This window comes from Panthera uncia, assembly GCF_023721935.1.
Source record: "Panthera uncia isolate 11264 chromosome A1 unlocalized genomic scaffold, Puncia_PCG_1.0 HiC_scaffold_16, whole genome shotgun sequence".
Taxonomy (NCBI): domain Eukaryota; kingdom Metazoa; phylum Chordata; class Mammalia; order Carnivora; family Felidae; genus Panthera; species Panthera uncia.
The window spans coordinates 5,598,822-5,618,983 of record NW_026057576.1 but is presented as its reverse complement, the minus strand read 5'-3'; the positions used below and the strand labels follow the sequence as shown (position 1 = coordinate 5,618,983).

The 20,162-nt window shown below is 40.3% G+C and overlaps 1 protein-coding gene across 4 annotated transcripts in view; it reads left to right on the top strand.

The window, feature by feature from the left end:
* LOC125933671 (phospholipid-transporting ATPase IB-like) overlaps nucleotides 1-20,162 on the top strand; it is a 222,555-nt gene that overhangs the window by 188,884 nt on the left and 13,509 nt on the right. For all 4 annotated transcript variants that reach the window (XM_049646742.1, XM_049646740.1, XM_049646743.1 and 1 more), the window contains 2 exons: nucleotides 10,557-10,645; nucleotides 16,969-17,067. In XM_049646742.1, coding sequence (XP_049502699.1) covers nucleotides 10,557-10,645; nucleotides 16,969-17,067 — 188 coding nt within the window. The remainder of the gene's footprint in view (nucleotides 1-10,556; nucleotides 10,646-16,968; nucleotides 17,068-20,162) is intronic.

Here is a 20,162-nt window from a genome sequence, read left to right as displayed (position 1 = left end):
AACATCATTAGTTATGAGATAAATACAGATTAAAACTAAACTGAGACAGCAGCACACAACTATGAGAATGGCTGCAACTATAAAAATGTCAACACCAAGTGTCCCTGAGGAGGTAAAGCAACTGCCACCCTCATATGCTGTGCATAAGAATGTAAAACGCTTTCTCCGGCTCTGTGCTGACAGCTCAGAGCCTGGAGCCTGCTTCAGATTCCGTGTCTCCTTCTCTCTCTGCCTCTCCCCCGCTAGTGTTCTGTGTCTCTCTCTGCCTTTCAAAAATAAATAAATGTTAAAAAAAAATTTTTTTAATAAAAAAATGTAAAATGCTTTGGAAAGCAGTTTGGCAGTTTCATAAAGGTCTTAACGTACGTGTTATAGCGTGTATTTAACATGCTATAATGCCCAATGTTTTAGCAGCATTATCAACAATAGCCAAACTATGGAGAGACCCCAAACGTCCATCAACCGATTAATGGATAAAGAAGATGTGGTATATGTACACAATGGAGTATTACTCAGCCATCAAAAAGAATGAAATCTTGCCATTTGCCATGATGTTGATGGAGCCAGAATGTATTATCCTAAGTGAATTAGGTCAATCAGAGAAAGACAAATACCATATGGTTTCATATAGATGAGCATATGGGAAGAAGGGGATAAGAGAAGAGAGGGAAACAAACCACAAGAGACTCTTAACAATATAGAAGAAATCATGGGTTGATGGAGGGAAGTGGAGGGGAGATGGGGCTAGATGGGTGATGAGTATTAAGGAGGGCACTTGTTGTGATGAGTGCTGGGTGTTGTATGTAAGTGACAAATCACTGAATCCTGGAACCAATATGGCACTGTATGTTAATTAACTAAACTTTAAGTTAAAAAAAAGTGGAAAAAAAGTATAACATACATATACCATAAGACCCTGTCATTCCACTCCCTGATATTTACCCAAAAGAAATGAAAGCATACGTCCACAAAAAGACTTGAATATAAATATTCAAGGCTGCCTTGTTTGCAACCCAAACTGGAAACAGCCCAAAAGTGCATTGACTGGTGAATAAAAAGACAAATCACCATACAACTGAATTATTATTCAGCAATAAAAATGAATAAACTGCTGACACACACAACAACTTGGATGGCTCTCAAAATAATTATGTTGAGAGAAATAAACCAGGCCAAGAAGTTTACAAACTGTATGGATCTGTTTATAGAAATTTCCAACAAATTTATAGTGACAGAAAGCAGATCAATAGTAAACTGGAGACAAGGGTGGTGGGTCGTAAATGGCACACGAGGGCAGGAAGGAGTGCTTACACTGAAGGATAAAGAGACTTCTGGGGGTGCTAGTTATATTCCTGCTTGTGTTAATGAGCTCATGGGTATAATGTATGCCAAACATATCAAATTGTTCACTTTAAATATGTTCAGTGTCTTTTAAGTCAAACTATGCCTTGATAAAGCTGTTAAAATCATAAAATATTTAAATGAGCCTTAATTCATAATGTGGTGGAATAAGCGCTGTAGTAAGGGAATGGTGATAGGCTGTTTTTTTCCCATTTTAAGAGAGAATATTTATATTGTCATAAATTCTGTATTAAAATTGAGAATTTTAATGAAAACCTGAGAACTTTTACCCTAAGATCAGGAACAAGAAAACGATAGCTACTCTCACCACTTCTTTTCAACATAGTACTAGAAGTCCTAGCCACAGCAATCAGATGAGAAAAAGAGATAAAAGGCACCCAAATTGGTTAGGAAGAAGGAAAACCGTCACTATTTGCAGATGACATAATACTGTATGTAGAAAACACTGAAGACACCACCAAAAAAACAAACAAACAAACAAACTACTGGACTTTATAAATGAATTCAGTAAGGTCGCAGGACACAAAATCAACATACAGAAATCCACTGCATTTCTATACGTTAATAATGAAGTAGGAGAAAGAGAAATTAAGAAAACAATCCATTTACAACTGCACCAAAACCAAGAAGGTACCTAGGAATAAACTTAACCAAGGAGGTGACAGATCTGTACTCTGAAAACTATAAAACATTGATGAAAGAAACCGAAGATGACAAACAAATGGGAAGGTATTCCATGCTCATCGATTGGGAGAATAAATACCGTTAAAATGTCTATACTACCCAAAGCAATCTACACGTTTAGTGCAATCCCTATCAAAATACCAACAGCATTTTCACAGAACTAGAACAAATAATCCTTAAATCTGAGTGGGACTACAAAAGATACCAAATAGCCAAAGCAATCTTGAGAAAAAAGAACAAAACTAGAGGTATCGCAATCCCATATTTCAAGATATATTACAAATCTGTAGTAAACAAAACAGTATGGTGCTGGCACAGAAACAGACACATAGATCAAAGGAACAGAATAGAGAACCCAGAAATAAACCCATTATTATATGACCAATTAATCTTCAAGAATATGCAATAGGAAAAAGACATTCTCTTCAACAAATGATGTTGAGAAAACTGGGCAGCTAGATATAAAAGAATGCAACTGGACCACTTTCTTACATCATACACAAAAACAAACTAAAATTTATCATTTTAAATCTTGGACTTTTCTGAATGTTTTAAGCATAAGTTGAGTGTTAAGGTGAAGGAATATGCAGTTTGTTGTTTAGATATTAAATGAAATATTTTTTTCTTACTTGTTCCTCAGTTCCTTTAAAAATCATTTCCCCAATACACCTTTCATGCATACGTCTAGAAGAAAGCTGTTCTCCACTGAGAGAGCCAAACAATAATAAGCCAGTTATTCTGGGCTTGAGCTACCCGTTTCTGGGTCCAGGGTGTTAAGGATATGTATTGTTTCAGTTCTTAAAACATACTCAAATCTAGAGAGTGAAAACTCCTTGACGCGTGTAGCAAAGACGTATTTAATTTCTTCCTTTCCTTTGATTTTTATTTCTATTCATAAATCATCTCTTTACCCTTGGCAAAACTGCCAAGACTGCTAGCAAAGGCAAAGTGTTTACATACAGAAGATCTATTGATTTTCGTCACGCACACGTCACAGAAAAGGTTTTCCACTCTGAGTTTGGCATAGCATGCAGGAAATCTATTTACCAAACCAGTAAAAACAAACCTCCTGCAAGTAACTCCATTTGTGCTGAAGTTACCTAGTTTGATTACTTTTGTTATACATACAAAAGTCAAGAGTCTCACATACAATTGGCCAACAGACACATGAAAAGATACTCAACGTTACTAATCATCAGTGAAACACAAATCAAAACCACAAAGAGATATCGCCGCATAACAGTCAGAATGGCTACTATCAAAAATACAGGAAGTGACAAGTGTTGGTGAGGATGTGGCGAAAAGAGAACTGCTGAGCACTGTCGGTGGGAATGTAAACTGGTGCAGCCACTGTGGAAAACACTATGCCTCTTTGCACCTCTGTGATCAGGAGCAGCAGTACGTGATCAGAGCAGACTCCTCCAATATTTGGAGAACAGGGTCCTTTTCCCTCAGCCAAATTCCCCTAACCTGTATGCGAGATGCTTCAGAAATATGTGCCACTTGGCTGGGAGTACATGATGGGGAGCTGCTACTGGGCAGAGAGCTGAAATTGACCAAAACTAAACACAGTTTAATTTTGCAAGTTACCCCCTGGAATATGCAAGCCTTCAACAGATTCCAGGGTTCAAAAACAATTATAACAGACACATCCTATGAGTGCAATTACTGTCGGGGGCGGGGGGCAGACAGCTCCCCATTGCTTCCTATTCTGCCATTGTCCTAGAATCCTGTTTTATTTATTTCTGCTCTATTCTTTATTATTTCCTTCCTTTTGGCGAGCTGCGGGCTTGGTTGTTCTTGTTTCTCTAGCTCCCAAGTTGTTAAGTTAGCTCGTTTGAGATCTTTTTTTCTTGACGTAAACATTTATTACTATAAACTTCCTTCTTAAAACTGCTTTTGCCACAGCCCGTAAGTGTTGATATGTTGTGTTTCCATTTTTGTTTGTCCAGAGATACTTTCCAGTTTCCTCTTTTGTTTCTGAACTTGTTTTGTTGTTGTACCTTCTTTTTAAAGTATAATTAACATACAGTGTTATTTAATTTCAAGTGTACAAGATAGTGATTCAACAACTCTATATATTATGCTATCTCACTTCAAGTGTAACTGCCCTCCATCACCATACGATGCTATTAGGATATCCTTGATTATATTCATTCACCACGCTTTACCTTTAATCCCAAGACTTATTCATTCAATAACTGGAAGCCTGTACCTTCCACTCCTCTTTACCCATTTCACCAATCCTCTCATCCCCAACCCTCTGACAACCACCAGACTGTTCTCTGTATTTATGGGTCTGTTTCTGTTTGTTTATTCATTTGTTTTTAGATTCCATATGTAAATCAAATCATAGGGTATTTGTCTTTCTCTGTCTGATGTGTTTCACTTAGCATAATACCCTCTAGGTCTACCTGTGATGTCATAAATACCAAGATATCATTTTTTACTATGAAAATAATACACACACACACACACACACACACACCCCATTTCTTTATCCATTCATCTCCTGATAGACACTTAAGTTGCATCCATGTCTTGGCTACTGTACATAATGCTGCAATAAATAGAGGGGTGCACATATGTTTTTGAAATAGTGTTTTCTTTTTCTTTGGGTAAATACCCAGTACTGGAATTACTGGATCATACATTATTGCTTTTTAAATTCGAGGGACCTCCATGCTGTTCTCCACAGTGGCTGCATCAATTTACATTCTCAACAATGCACAAGGGTTCCTTTTCCTCCACATCCTCACCAACATTTGTTATTTATTTCTGGCCATTCTGAGATACAAGGTGATGTCTCACTACGGTTTTGATTTGCATTTCTCTGATGATTACTGACGACTAGTGATGTGAGGTAGCCTTTCATGTGTCTATTGGTCTGTAGGAAGTAGAATAAAAAAGTTTACAAAAAATATAGTAAAAAATTTTTAAAAATTTATAAAAACGGAAAATAAAAATAAATTTTTTCTTATTCTGTATTCAAGATTAAGAGAAGAAAAGGAAAAAAAAAACCCAAATAGATGGACCAGCGAACAGAGTGAAATCGAAACGAAATTACGTCCAGTTTGCCCTGGAAGCCAAACTATAAAGCACCGTGTATCTGTACACTTAGGAGGCGAGAGACTTGTGGTCCTCTAGGGCTTGGTTGGTGCAGTTGGATGGGGCTTGGTGTAACGGCTCGATTCTCCACTAGGTGGCTCTGCTTAGCTTAGGGGGATGGACGGATGCACGTGTGTGGAAGAGGGGAAAATGGCATTACCCAGCTTCCCAGTCTGGCACGGGAACACCGCACTCTCACTGACCAGCAGTCAAGCAACCCTCCTTTGTCTCTGTTTTCTGTCCACTCCCTGCTTCTACACTGTCTGCATTCAAGCCATCCTGCCGCGCAGCACCTCCGTCCGGAATTTTATTTCAGACGGGGCTGTTTCCAACCACCTCCCCCCCCCCCCCCCCCCCCCCCCCCCCCACTTCTGAGGGCCCTGTGGCTTGGACCTGCTCCAACCCTCTGGGGGAGGGTCTCACTGAGCAATGGCTGGGTGCCGGCTCGCCCCAGCAGAAGTTCGTGCAATTGCACAGAAGAGGTTAAGGGGCTGCGGTAAATCACAACGCACAACCGGCACCAGGTTTGACCTCATCCTGGCATCTTTGTTTCAATGCCAGAAAACGTGGCTGTTCCCTGGGGTCCGCTGGGACCTTTGCCTGTGGGGAGGTCCTCTACCAAATGCCCTCCTAGCAGGGGAACTGCTTCTCCCCACGTAGCCCCCAGACCTCGGACCTCACTGCCTGCTCCCGGGGATTCGCCCTTCCCACCAGAGCACTGCCAGGTATTGAGCTGCGGAATTTCTGACTGCTCTCCCCTGTTCATAGAGCCCTAATGGTATTGAAACCCTCTCCTTCCTCCCTTTCTTGTCCAGTTACTTGTGGCTGTTTCCACTCTTTCCCTCCAGCTACTTTCAGCGGGAGTGCTTTTCCTTACTCTGCCCCCTTTCTCTGTCCTCTCTCTGCAAAAACAGCTCTCTACCCTCCATGGCCTCTCTCCCCCAGTTTACCTCTCTGCCAAGTTCTGTGGCTCAAGTTATGCAGATTGTTGTGTTCATCCTCAGATCAATTTTCTAGGTGTGCAAAATGGCTTGGTGCTCATCTGGTTGGATTTCAGGGACGAGAGAAACAGAGAACTTCCACGCTGCTCCAGCATCCCGGCCCCTCCCTCAGGAAACCTCTATTGACCATCTATAAATCTTCCTTGGAAAAATGTCTATTCGGGTCCAATTTAGTTTAGTTTTGTTGTTGCTGAGTTCTGTAAGTTCTTTGTATATTTTGGATGTTAGGTTCTGATTGGATATATGATTTGCAAATATCTCCTGTTCAGTAGGATGTCTTTTGTTTTGTTGATGGTTTCCTTTGCTGTGCAAAAGCTTTTCATTTGGGTGTAGTCCAAATAGTTGACTTTTGCTTTTTTCCCCCCCTTGTCTGAGGAAACATATCTAGAAAAATGTTCCTAGCGCTGATGTCAAAAAGATTACACCTATGTTTTCTTCCAGGAGCTTTATGGTTTCAGGTCTCACTTTAATCCACTTTATTTTTGTGTATGGTGTAAGAAAGTGGTTCAGTTTCATTCTTCTGTGTATAGCTGTCCAGGTTTCTCAACATCATTTATTGAAAAGAGTGTCTTTCCCCCATTTTATGGTCTTGCTTCCTTTGTCATAGGTTAATTGACCATATAAGCAGGGGTTTATTTCTGAGCTCTCTATTCTTTTCCATTGATCTACATGTCTATTTTGTGCCATACTGTTTTGATTACTATAGCTTGTAGGGATCAAAATCTAGGATCGTGATACCTCCAGTTTTGTTCTTTTCTCAAGATTGCTTCGGCTATTTGGTGTCTTTTGTAGTTCCACTCAAATTTAGTATTACGTGTTCTAGTTCTGTAAAAAGTACTATTGGTATTTCGATAGAGATTGAATGGAATCTACAGATTGCTTTGCGTAATATAGACATTTTAACAATATTAATTCTTCTAATCCATGAGGATGGAATATCTTTCCATTTGTGTCATTTAAAATTTCTTTCATCAACGTTTTACAGTTTTTAGAGTACAGATGTTTCATTTCTTTGGTTAAGTTTATTCCTAGGTATTTTATTCTTTTTGAATAAAATTTTAAGTGGGATGGTTTTCTTAATTTCTTTCTGCTACTTCATTCTTAGTGTACAGAAATACAACAGATCTCTGTGCATTGATTTTATATCCTGTGACCTTAGTGAACTCATTCATGGGTTCTAATAGTTGTTTGGCAGAGTCTAGAATTTTCTATATGTACTATCATGCCATCTGCAAACAGTGACGGTTTTACTTCATCCTTACCAATTTGGATGCCTTTTATTTCTTTTTATTGTCTGACTGCTGCAGCTAGGGCTCCCAGTACTACATTGAATAAAAGTGGTAAAAATGAACATCCTTGTCATGTTACTGATCTTAGAGGAAAAGTTCTCAGTTTTTCACCACTGCATATCATGTTAGCTGTGGATTTTTCTTATATGGCCTTAATTATGTTGAGCTGTGTTCCCTCTAAACTCACTTGGTTGAGAGTTTTTATTGCAAATGGATGTTGCATTTTGTCAAGTGCTTTTCTGCATCTACTGAGATGACTGTCTAGTTTTTTATCCTTTGTCTTGTTAATCTGGTGTATCACACTGATCGACAGGACCTCAGCAGTGCAGAGACCAAACCCTGCCCAGTGTGTCCACAGGAGGCAAAGGAGGTCACTGTAGCTGATGGGGCTACAGGCAAATGTGGCCCAGCCATAACAGTAGGGTGCAGACAGCCCACACGGGAGATACGTCTGGAACACCTAGTTCTGGTGACCAGGGAACGCTGTGCTGCAGGGCCCCACAGGACCTCTCTTCTACAAGATCACTACTTCCAAGACCAGGAGACACAGCTGACCTCCCTAATAATACATGGAAACAAACACAGAAAGTTAGACAAAATGAAGAGACCGAAGAATATGTACCAAATGAAAGAACAGGACAAAGTTACAGAAAAAGATCTAAATGAAACTGAAATCAGCAATATGCCCAATAAAAAATTCAAAGTAATGTTTGTAATAAAGACTAGAGCAAAAATAAAAGAAATAAAGACCAAAAATAGAAAAGATTAATGAAATCAGGAGTTTGTTTCTTTGAAAAGATGAACAAAATTGATACACCTTTAGCCAGATTCATCTAGAAAATGAGAGAGAGAGGACTCAAGTCAATAAAATCAGAAATATAGAATGAGAAATAACAACTGATACCACAGGAATACAAAGGATTATAAGAGACTATAAAAATTACAGGCCAATGAATTAGACGACCTAGAAGAAACTGATAAATTCCTAGAAACATACAATCTTCTAAAACTGAATAAGGAAAAGAAAATTTGAACAGATGAATTACTAAGTAATGAAACTTAACTGATAATCAAAACACTCCCAACAAACAAAAGTCCAGGAATAGATAGCTTCACAAGTGAATTCTACCAAACATTTAAACAAGAGTTAATATGTATTCTTCTCACACTTCTAAAAAAGGAAGGAAGACTTCCAAATTCATTCTATAAGGCCAGCATTACCCTGATGCCAAAATCAGATAGACACTACAAAAAAGATAACTACAGGCCAATATCTCTGGTAAACATAGATGCAAAAATCTTCAACAAAATATTAGCAAACCAAATGCAACTGTGCATTAAAGAAATCATTCATCACAATCAAGTAGGATTTATTCCAGAGATGCATGAGTGGTTTCCCTTTTGATTTCTTTGACCCGTTGGATTATTCAGTAGTGTGTTGTTTAATTTCCACATTATTTGTGATTTTATCCAGTTTTCCTCCTAGTACTGATTTCTAATTAAATATAATTATGATCAGGGAAAAAAATACTTGATGTTATTTCAATCTTCTTAAATTTGTTAAGGCTTGCTTTGTGGCCCAACATGTAATCTATCCTGGAGAATGTTCCATGTGCACTGGAAAAGAATGTGTATTCTGGTGCTGTTGGATGGAATGTTCTGAATATGTCTATAAGGTCCATTTTGTCTACTGTGTTATTGAGGACAGCTGTTTCCTTATCGATTTTCTGTCCAAATGATCTTTCCATTGTTGAAAGTGGGGAATTGAATTCCCTATTACTATATTGCTGTGAATTTCCCCCTTCAGTTTTGTTTATGGTTTAAATATTTAGGGGCTCCAATGTCAGGTGCAAACAAACTTATAATTCTCATATCCTCTTAATAAATTGACCTCCATAATACTATATAGTGACCTTCTTTGTCTCTTATGACTGATTTGGCCTGAATGTTTATTTTATCTAATATTAATATAGCCACTCCTGCTCTCTTTTGGTTACCATTTACTTGTAATATTTTTTTCAATCCCCTTACTTTTGCCTATGTGGCCTGAAAGCTGACGTGAGTCTCTTATCAGTGGCATATTGTTGGATCTTTTTTATTTATCCAGTCACTCTATGTCTTTTGATTGGAGAATTTAATCCGTTTACATTTAAAGTAATTACTTACTGGTAAGGACTTACTATAGCCATTTTAATAACATGTATTATTCCCACAGGTCCTAAAGATAAATCACAGCATGCCACATGGGAAAGAGACCAGGGTGGTCAGGAGGAGGAACACAGGAGCTGAGGAGTGCTTAGGCCTTGCCTTTATTGGGGCTTCCATGGAAAAGGCAAGGCAGAGCAGGGTGAACAGCCCAGGAATGGCTAGTTTAAATGATTTTTTGCAGGCTTTGGACTATAGGGGTGGTTTCTAGTTGCCTGTTACCTGGTTCTGGAATGATTATGGCAAAGGAATAATGCCTCCTGGGGTATATGGGCCAGATAGAGGAGAGAGGGCTGTAGATTAGTTTGCAGATCAAAGGCATCCTCCCCGCTGAGATCTTACTGTCTGTAAGAACTGACTAGCTCTGGGAGGGGCAGTCTCCACACAGAAAGGTTTTTTGTTAAGATATTGAAACATGAGCATATACAGAAAATTAAAAATATATACAATACAGAGCCTTACCCAGTCTTAAATCAGTACAGTCCTGATTCAACTAAAGTGATCAGTTAGCTACCAATTGATCAGGCAGAGAGAAGAGTGATTTTTCGCAGGGGACTAGAATGGCACAAATGTCTTACACACAATGTCTAGAAGTTAAGTAAAGTTGTATTGCTAGGTAACATAAGGTTGAACCACGCTTGCATTCCTGAGATAAAACTTATATGATCAAAATATTTACTTGGTTGACTGTTTATAGAATATACTATTGAATTAAGTTAGCTGATACTATATTTAGGTTTTACGTACTTATACTGATTGAGTAGTTCTAGACTCCTATGACTGCATCCACACCTGCATCTCGAGGTTTTTGTGGAGGAGAAGGGAAACTGAAAGTTACACGTGGTACTCAATACTAACAAACTAAAAGATTCCTATGTAAATACTCTTTATTTCTATTTATTTGCAGGTCAGTGTGGTCCTGGTTTGTCCACACTTCTGGCTGGGTTTCTTCATAGTCCCTATTGTGTGCCTGATTCTAAATCTACTATGGACATCGTAAGTTGAAAATTAAGGTAGTAACCAAAAAAATATACTGTCATGGTTAATTCTTCTTTTCCAATTATGTGGTCTTCAAATTAAGTTGAATTTGAAAATTTGCCACTTCATGAATATTAACAGTCATGGGACTTTTAGAAGTAAATGTCTTCTGCCTTTCACCACTGTAGATTTCCCAATTTGGGGGGGAAAAAAAAGATGTTATCAAAATACATGAGAGGTAAATTTGGTAGTGAACTACCTAGTTCATGATCTTTCCTGAAAGGTCATCCTCTTACTCTTTAGAAGTGGGACTTCTGTCCATTTTAGAGGAACCAAAATCTGATACCAGAGGATCACAGATTAAAAACTAATAACAAAATAAGAAACAGGAGGAAGATGTTCAAATTAGAAAGACATTCTTCAATTTTTAAAAACATGGGAAATAAGAATCTATTAAATATAGTTCCCCCAGAATATTTAGGTATTAGATGACAGAAACTCCCCCCCCCTTTTTTTCTTACCAAATCCAACAGGAAAAAAAAGCTTTTAACTAAGGTGTTAGAAATCCCTGAAATCCCTAATGTTACAGATAAAGAACCCATGAAATTACAAGCTTTAAAAATCAGAAATAACTTGTACACGATCATTGTACATAATGTGTAACATAAACAACAGGGCTTTACAACATCATAGGGGAGCCTGAGTGGCTCAGTCAGTTGAGCACCTGACTTCGGCTCAGGTCCTGATCTCACGGTCCGGTCCATGGTGTTGAGACCCATATTGGGCTCTGTGCTGACAGCTCAGAGCCTGGAGCCTGCTTCGGATTCTGTGTCTCCCTCTCTCTCTGCCCCTCCCCTGCTCACAGTCTCTCTGTCTCTCTCAAAAATAAACATTAAAAAATAAATAAACATCATAAATTTCAAACTAAGAAGTTAGAGAAAGAAATATTCTAGAAGGGATAATACTAATTTTGCTTTTTAATGTCCAACTCTTCCTTAATTCCTCTATATATCAGGGCAAATGTAATTATTTATAGACCCCAAAGCAGAGGAGTGAATCTTTCTCAAATCCCACCCCCCCCCAAACATATTAGGTTCTTTTTCTCTTTCCGTGTGTTGTGTGTGTGTGTGTGTGTATGTGTGTGTGTGTGCGCGCGCGCGCTTGCACAAGTGTGGGAGAGGGGGTCTTTTCATTCATTCCACCTTCAGCAAGAATTGTCTTTTAAGAAACCGTTTGAAGAACCCTTTATATCACTATTAACTCATCAACTATGTTAGCGATGGGAGGTGGAGAGAAAGTTCTTAATACGTTTGTAATATGCATGTTTATTCATTCGATCCTGAAAGCAGGAGGCTTCAGGGCAGAGACAGGCCAGTAGTGCTTACTCGTGGCAACAGCCACTTTGGTGCCCCCCTGCTGGGGTCATGCCAGGAGAGCTGGATGGACAGCCCTCCTGGCATGAAAGGTATGTCACAGCGGAGGAAGCCCCAGACTATGAACCTGGGAGTCTGTGCAGGAGAACGGCAGTTTTCCTCTCTTCTCTGCTGAGAGAGGAGAGAGGCTTTGCTCCTTAATGTCAGCAAATTCTCCTGGGGAAGAGAAGGAGACGGATCATGGGTTCCCGCTCTTTGGAATGTGAGTAAAGTTGTGCAGGGGTGAGATAAAACCAGTGTCTCCGGGCTCACAAATCCTAGAATATCTCCAAGGCTCCGATCTCATCACATTTTGAAACGTACACATTGTGCCCTGGCACAGAATGTCTTCTCCACAGTCCCACAGGTACATCTTATCTTCCATTCAGTAGGTTTTGCCATTTGGGGAGGAAACCATTCTAATGTAATTAATAGTTACATACCCACCTTTGTATTAACAGATCTCAGAATTTAAAAAATAATTATAACAAAAAAAAAAAAACCTGGAAACATAGCATTTCCCATTTTGGGGGCACCTCCGATCTGAGTGCTCCAGGATGTGCTGCCCCAAAGGCATTTATTTACTTAGTACCCAAGGGTTCCTACTAGCAGAGTTGTGGCCAGTAGGGAGACAGAAACCTCAACCGAACTGGGATACGTTGAAGACTCCCAACCTAAACTAACCATTTCAGGGGCGCCTGAGTGGCTCAGTCAGTTAAGCATCCGACTCCTGATTTTGACTCAGGTCACGATCTCACAGTTGGTGAGATTGAGCCCCACGTCTGCACTGTGCTACCAGTGCAGAGCCTGCTTGGGACACTCTCTCTCCCTCGTGGTCTCTCAAAATAAATAAATAAACATGAAAACATTCTTTAAAACGAGCATTTGATATCTATACCACAGCATCGATTTCCCCAGTGCAATACGTACTGGTCCTGTTTCACTCCATACTTTCTTTTGCTTACAGAATGCAATTTTCTTCACATCGCTTTATTCCATCTCTGAGTATAAGTATTTCTATTAAGTTGGATGAGATTCTTTCTGAAAAGAAAAAAAAAAACCTTTCTATAAAGTGCTCGATCTGGGGAAATTTTAAACTACTACATTTTAACGTGCAATATATTTCTCCTAACTATTCCTCACTACATCCTAATCCGCATCCCATCCACAAGTTTTTCAGTTTAACCTCGGAAATAATTACTGAGGAACAAAGTAACCGACTGGGCATTAACTGCGGTCACGTAGATGAAGAATGGGCCACACGCGGACCGTGCACAAGCGTGTCTTCCGTGCTGGTGTCACTGCGGAACTTGGAGCCTGAGTTTTCGCATCTTCCTGAAAGTGTGTTAAACTTTTTTAAAGGTGTTAAATTCCAGCACGTGGCGTTACAAATATCTCAGTATGAGCTCTTCAGCACATCAACTGCGTCATTTCTGCTCTTTCTTAGCTCACCATTCATTTCTCCATTTCAGAACTCAAACTCTTACGGGTAAGAAACGTCAGAATGAGGTAGTCATCTTTTGCCCTGTGGCATCCGAAACCTTCCTGGATGGCCCTCTCCTATCAGGCAATAAGGGGTAGATGTGGGTCCGTAAACACTCCATTTTCATCCTCTTAACCACGTGCACTTTCACGTTGTATCAAACTTGGCTTAAAACACCTCATTGGGCACATGTATAATATGGATAGTATGTATTTCTTAAAAAGCATAAATTTGGTTTTCTTGAATTAATTTCTCAATTAATTCTTCCAAATTGTTTATCTGAGATGGCATTTGTATTTTTTTTAATGTTTATTTATTTGAGAGAGAGAGTGTGTACGTGCGCGTGAGCGGGGAGGGGAAGAGAGAGGGAATCCTAAGCAGGTTCCACACTCAGCGTGGAGCCCTAAGTGGGGCTCCACCCCACAAACCTGAGCTGAAATCAAGAGTCGGTTGCTCAACTGACTGAGCCACCCAGCACCCCTGAGATGGCATTTTTAAATGAACTGCTATATACTCACAGCACAGCGAAGTTCATCTGTCAAGGTTGCTGCCCCTGCCCCCCCCCCCCCCCGGGGGGGCTTCCTGCTGTGCAGCGAGGAGAAAATGTGGTGGCTTGAAGGGTGCCCTGATGATCTGGGGAGGGCTTTTTCTGGACAGCCAAACTGAGTGTTTCTCTATCTGCTTTAGAGCCAGGCATGGTTTTGAGTTTGGAAAGTTCCAAATATATGCTGTAATGAAAACTGATGTGGTTTAGGTGTCATTTTAATATCTATTTTATATAAAATGTGTAAGATTTCAAATTCAACCTAATGTTAACGTACCAATCTACATTTTAAATGACAGCACTTTATCTCACGGAATTACAATTAGAACAGCTAATACATATAAAGTGTTTAGAAAATTACCTGCCACATGCTGGTATTTATGTACGGATCTTTTTATTTATGTCTCATGCGTACTTCCTTGACAATTTAGTTCTACTGTTTATTCTATAGAAAAATCATAAGTGACAAATACCATATTTTACTATTTATAACCCATTCCCAGGTGTTAGAAGATGTTTATACTCTACCTTGAACTTTCTTTCCATAAAACAAAACTGTTCATTTTCGAGTAAACAGCAAATATAGCCTGTGCCTCTATTTCAACTGCTTTACAAAATGTTCTCCTCCATCACTCTTCACCTTTCCTTACATTGTGATGTCCAAAAATGTTGTTAGATAGACACATAGTAAGTAAAGCTTTTTTATAATGAATAATCACGGACTTCTGAACCTGTCAAATAAAGTATGGCTTTTCTTTTCCAACATTCAAGCCATATCTTATTAGCTACATTTCCTTCGTTGTTCGTTTGTTAAGTTACTTCCCATCAGTAATTTCCTGATACACCTGAGACAGATAAACTTTGTACTTAACATACAAAGAGCATGGTAAAGTGTTCGCTTGTTACATGTTCATAATTTTACTTTAATCCAAAAGGATTTCAAGAGATTCAATGCAGTGCCAACACAGTGACGTCACAGTCACAGGTTTTAAGTTAAAATATCAGTAGAACAGCTGCTGACTAGAGAGAAAGGCAGCTTCCTTTGTTTAGGGAACAGCTTAGAAAATTCCTAAAATTGAAGCATACCAGTTAGACACGTGTTTTTCTTCAAGTATACAATAGTGTTTAGGCTTGTTAATTCTTTATTTTTTAATTTTTTTTTTATGCTTATTTTTGAGAGAGACAGAGCGTGAGCGGGGAAGGGGCAGAGAGAGAGAGAGACAAAATCCAAAGCAGGCTTCAGGCTCTGAGCCCGCAGCACAGACCTAGACCCAGGGCTGGAACTCAGGAACTTCGAGATCATGACCTGAGCTGAAGTCAGAGGCTTACCCAACTGAGCCACCCAGGCACCCCGGCTTGTTAATTCTTTTATAATACAATTTTGAAGTGTGTGGCATCACATTCTTTGATGGTTTTTGTCCCAAAACTTGACCACTGACCTCTCTAATAACTTCTCCTAATCACCCAATCTTCCTTCTTCCCGTGATTTTCTGTCTCAGCCAGCCTAAAATTTATAAACCACCAAGTCTCACTACCAGCCTAAACTCTTGCACTTTTTAATTGTACTTGTCTGGGGATGTGAGCGGCTATGACTACCCAGGAGTCCGTGAGCTGTCCTCTGTGTCACTTCTTAGCGCCTGCCAGACCCCTCCCAAGGCCACAGATGGCCTGCTCCGGCCCCATCTCCCCCGCGTCTCTCAGGTCATGCTTACTGGCCCCTCCCACCACAGGGGTTTCCCAGAGTGGGTCTCCTCTGTCCAGAATGCTCTCCCACACCCTCCTTCACTAACCGGCTTCTCCTCCTTCACCCCAGCTCAAATTCCACTTCTCCAGAGAAGGCTTTGCTAACACCCTTGGAAGCTTCTACCTCTGCCTCACACTGGAATGGTGCCACGTGGGGCCCCTTCCATCATACCTGTTTCCCTCTGACATGGCTCATTCGTGTACTTGTCTGTTGACTGTCTCTCTATATTCGTTGGAAGCGTTGCAAAAGCAGAAACCGGGGCGCCTGGGTGGCTCAGTCGGTTAAGCGTCCGACTTCGGCTCAGGTCATGATCTCACGGTTTGTGACTTCGAGCCCCGTGTCGGGCTCTGTGCTGACAGCTCAGAGCCTGGAGCCTGCTTCGGATTCTGTGTCTCCCTCTCTCTCTGCTGCCCCTCCCCCGCTCATGCTCGGTCTCTCTCTCTCAGAAACAAATGTTAAAACAATTTAAAAAAGAGAAAGTAGAAACAATGTCTATTTTTGCTTTGGTATCTAATTGTGGCTCAAAGAAACTTAAAGAATACTGGAGTGGATGAATGATGAGTGCATGAATACAGATAGAGACCCTAATGAAAACAAGTTGCCACAGAAAGGGAGAGCACCGTCTTGTCGGTTTCAGTCAGAAACGCACACCTGTGGTCAAGCACTGACAGGACACATCCACTCTGCCATTACGACTGCTGTGAATGGCACAGGTAGTCCTAGGTCTCTCTGATCCAAGTGAGGGTTGGAGGCAGCACACAGCTGAAAACTTGAGAATCAAGATTCCCAACTAGTGACCATGGTAGAAAAAGTCATACGGAATCACGTCTCAGTCCTCTGAACCTTCAACTGTCTGGCTAAAATGCATGCAGATTGACTCGTCCAGAGTCACGGCCCCTGCAACTTAGACACACACCCAGATCTACAGACTTGCACGGAGAGTCGGCAGTGTTCGGGGCGGCTGCAGCACCCCCTCTGGTAACGCCTCGTAGCTGCTGGGAAAGCAAGACTCTGGTTTCGCTCGGAGGCTGGGCACAATGCATCGCATCTCATCGTACAGCCTGTAGGCAAGGGATGTCCAGCTACCCAAGAGGGAGAAATTGTTGCTTACACTGTGTAAAGCTCATGTGTTCTTTTTATCTTTCCCATACGCTACAGGATTAGAAATACCTGCAACAGAACGTTACTAGAAGAAGTTCGTAAGATGGAAAGAGGCAGAGTTCAAGAACTTCATCTTCCAACAGCGTTTCAAAAGAGGTGAGGCTCTTCCCTTTATCCTGACTTTTGTTAAAAACCTGATCTCCTTGTTCTTTTTCTACCTTTCCCCTCCCAGGCACTTCCATACTGGTCATGATTCCGCAAGTTTATTAAGTGCATGTCAGCAGGCTTCTTGAACTTCACACCCCCAGCCACACCAGCTTCCCGTAAGATCCTCCTTTCAGCGGATGGCAACTTCATTCTTCCAGTTTCTCAGGCCAGAAATCCTGAAGTCATTCTCACATCCTCTTTCTCCTATCCCACCCCCATCGTGTCAGAAAATCTTACTGTTCCTACTTCAAAACAAAAAAAACAAACAAAAAAAAAAAACCCTGAGAATTTGATCACTACTCACAACCTGCACCATCTTGACCAGGTCCAGCCTCCATCATCTTTCTCCTGGATTATTGCAGAAGCCTCTTACCGGGTATCTCTGCTTCTGGCCTTCCAGATAGCAGTCAGAGGGAGGAGGCTTTGGCAGGGTAAATCAGACCATAGCACTCCCTGCTCTCTGCCTTCCTATGACCTCTCCTCTCACTCTCTCACTCAGAGAAAGACAAGACCCTCTTAGTGGCTTCCAGTGCCCTACACACAGTCCCATCCCACACAGTCCCATCACTCTCTCTCTCTCTCACACACACACACACACACACACAACCAATTTGAGATACCTCCTTATGGCTTTCTCTTCTCATGTCTGGTCACCAAAAGGTTTTTGTTTTTTTTTTTTTAATGCCTCGTTTTGGAAAATCACATTTCCATTTCACCCCACATATTTTGAAAGAAAGGTGTGTCCTTTTCACAACCTCCCTTGCTATTATTCTAACAGATGGTGCATCAAGCTTATGCATGCTGACTTTATTTTAACTTCTAGTGGTTGGTGGACAGACACCCAGATACCTGTGTTGGGCCAAGGAATCTGCTAATCTCTGCCACTTTCCCCTGCAGATTCTTGCAGAAAGGTTTAGACGTGCAGGGGAAGCAGCTCCTCTCTCTGAGTCCTTCCCACTAGACGAAGCTGGGGATACAGGAGGTCAGGGGAGGGCACCGCCAGAGAAAAAGACCAGGGCTGCTTCTAGAAATTCTCCCTTCCTCCCACCACCCGGGAAGAAGACACCAAATTACAGTGTTCGCTTCCACAGTTGCTGCTTCTTCCCACTGGTCCTGACCCGATGGCCTTGAGAGAAGAATACACCAAATGCTAGGAATCAAAGTGTACTAATATTTTTTTATCTCTATATCTAAACTATCTCCAGGGAGAGATCCGTTCCAATTGTCTGACATAACCTGGGTGTTCTTCTGAGTAAAAGTGCCATGCTCCTTTTCTTCTATTCAAGGCACTTCCATGAAGCCTGGTCTGTCTTGGAGTTTTAAGTGGGCTTTCTCTGCATCTGGAATATTTATACAGGAATTATAAGGCAAAGAATAAGTCTTTAACTATACTGAATGGCTGCTATATTTGGAGTACTTTGTTAACCAAGATGGAAAGGGTCAAAAGCAACGGGTGATGTGACCTGAATAAAGAGGCCCAAACACATTTTTGATTTTATTTAGGGAGAAGCAAAATTGTAAGTGGGAAAATATAAAATAAATGAATGGGGTGATTAATCAAGACCCACATATTTGGCACCTGGTGAGTACTCAGCAGTGACGGTCCCAAGCGTTGGCAAGGATGAACAACAAGTACAGATGTTGAAAAACACAGTCTGGACAGCTGGGCATTTCTCATCAGTTTAAAGAAAAGCTTATCCCATGTCCCAACAGTTCCATTTCTAGGTATTTACCCAAGAGACTTTAAAGTATATGTCTACACATCCAGGTGCATGATGCGGAAAGATCCCCATCAGGTATGACCCGAAGATTTCACCAAGATACATTATAATGAAACTGTCAAAAATCAAAGACAAAGAATCTTGAAAGCAACAAAAGGAAAGAAGCTTGTCACACACAAGGCAATGCTATCAACCGATTTTGCAACACAAAACTTATTGTCCGAGAGGGGGTAGCATGCTATATTCAAAGTGCTGAAGGGAAAACAGCTACCAACCGAGAATACTGTTGGACAAAGCTGGAACTGAAGGAGAGATAAAGAGTTTTCGAAACAAAAGAGAAAGGAGTTTATCACCACGGGCCTGGCCTTACAAGACATGTTAGAGGGACTTCTTTAGCTGAAACAATAGGGCACTAATCAACAGAAAACCATGAAAAGTATAAATCTCATTGGTAAATGTAAATATATAGTAAAATTCAAAATAATGTAATGTTGAAAAGGTTATAGATAAATCAATATGAAGGTTAAAAGACAAAAGTAGTAAAAAAAAATAACTATAATTACAATCATTTGTTAACAGAACACAACAAAAAATTGACATACAAAACAAAGGGGGGGGTGGGAAAGTAAAAATGCAGACCTTTAGAATGCATTTGAGCTTCAACTGCTACCAAGTTAAAACAGACTGTTACAAATACAAATCATTTTAGGTAAGCCTCATGATAACCACAGAGCAAAGAACTATTGTAAATACACAAAGAAAATAATAAAGAAAAAAGCATCTAAGCATACCACTACAGAAAAACCATCAAATCACAAAAAAGAGAGCAAGAAATGAAGGACAACGGTCCTTCAAAACAACAAACAAAATGGTAATAAGTACACAAGCAAAACAGCCAAAAAACAACAGAGCCAAAAATAAGCAGTAACTACACATAGGCATATCATGTTTTATTGTGCTTTGCTTTATTGCACTTCACAGATACTGCTTTTCTTCCGCACCTTTTCTTTTTACAAATTGAAGTTTTGTGGCAATCCTGGGTCCACAAGTCTATCGGCACCACTTTTCTGACAGCATTTGCTTACTTCATGTCTCTATGTCACATTTTGGTACTTTGCACAGTATTGCAAACATTTTCATTACTACTATTTTTATGGTGATCTGTCAACAGTGATTATGACTTGAAAGTTCAGGTGATGGTAATCAGTCATCAGCAGTAAGTTATTTTTTAATTAAGGTATGTACATTTTTTAAGGCATAATGCAATGACACACTAAGACTACAGTATAGTATAAACATGACTTTTATAAGCACAGGGAAAAC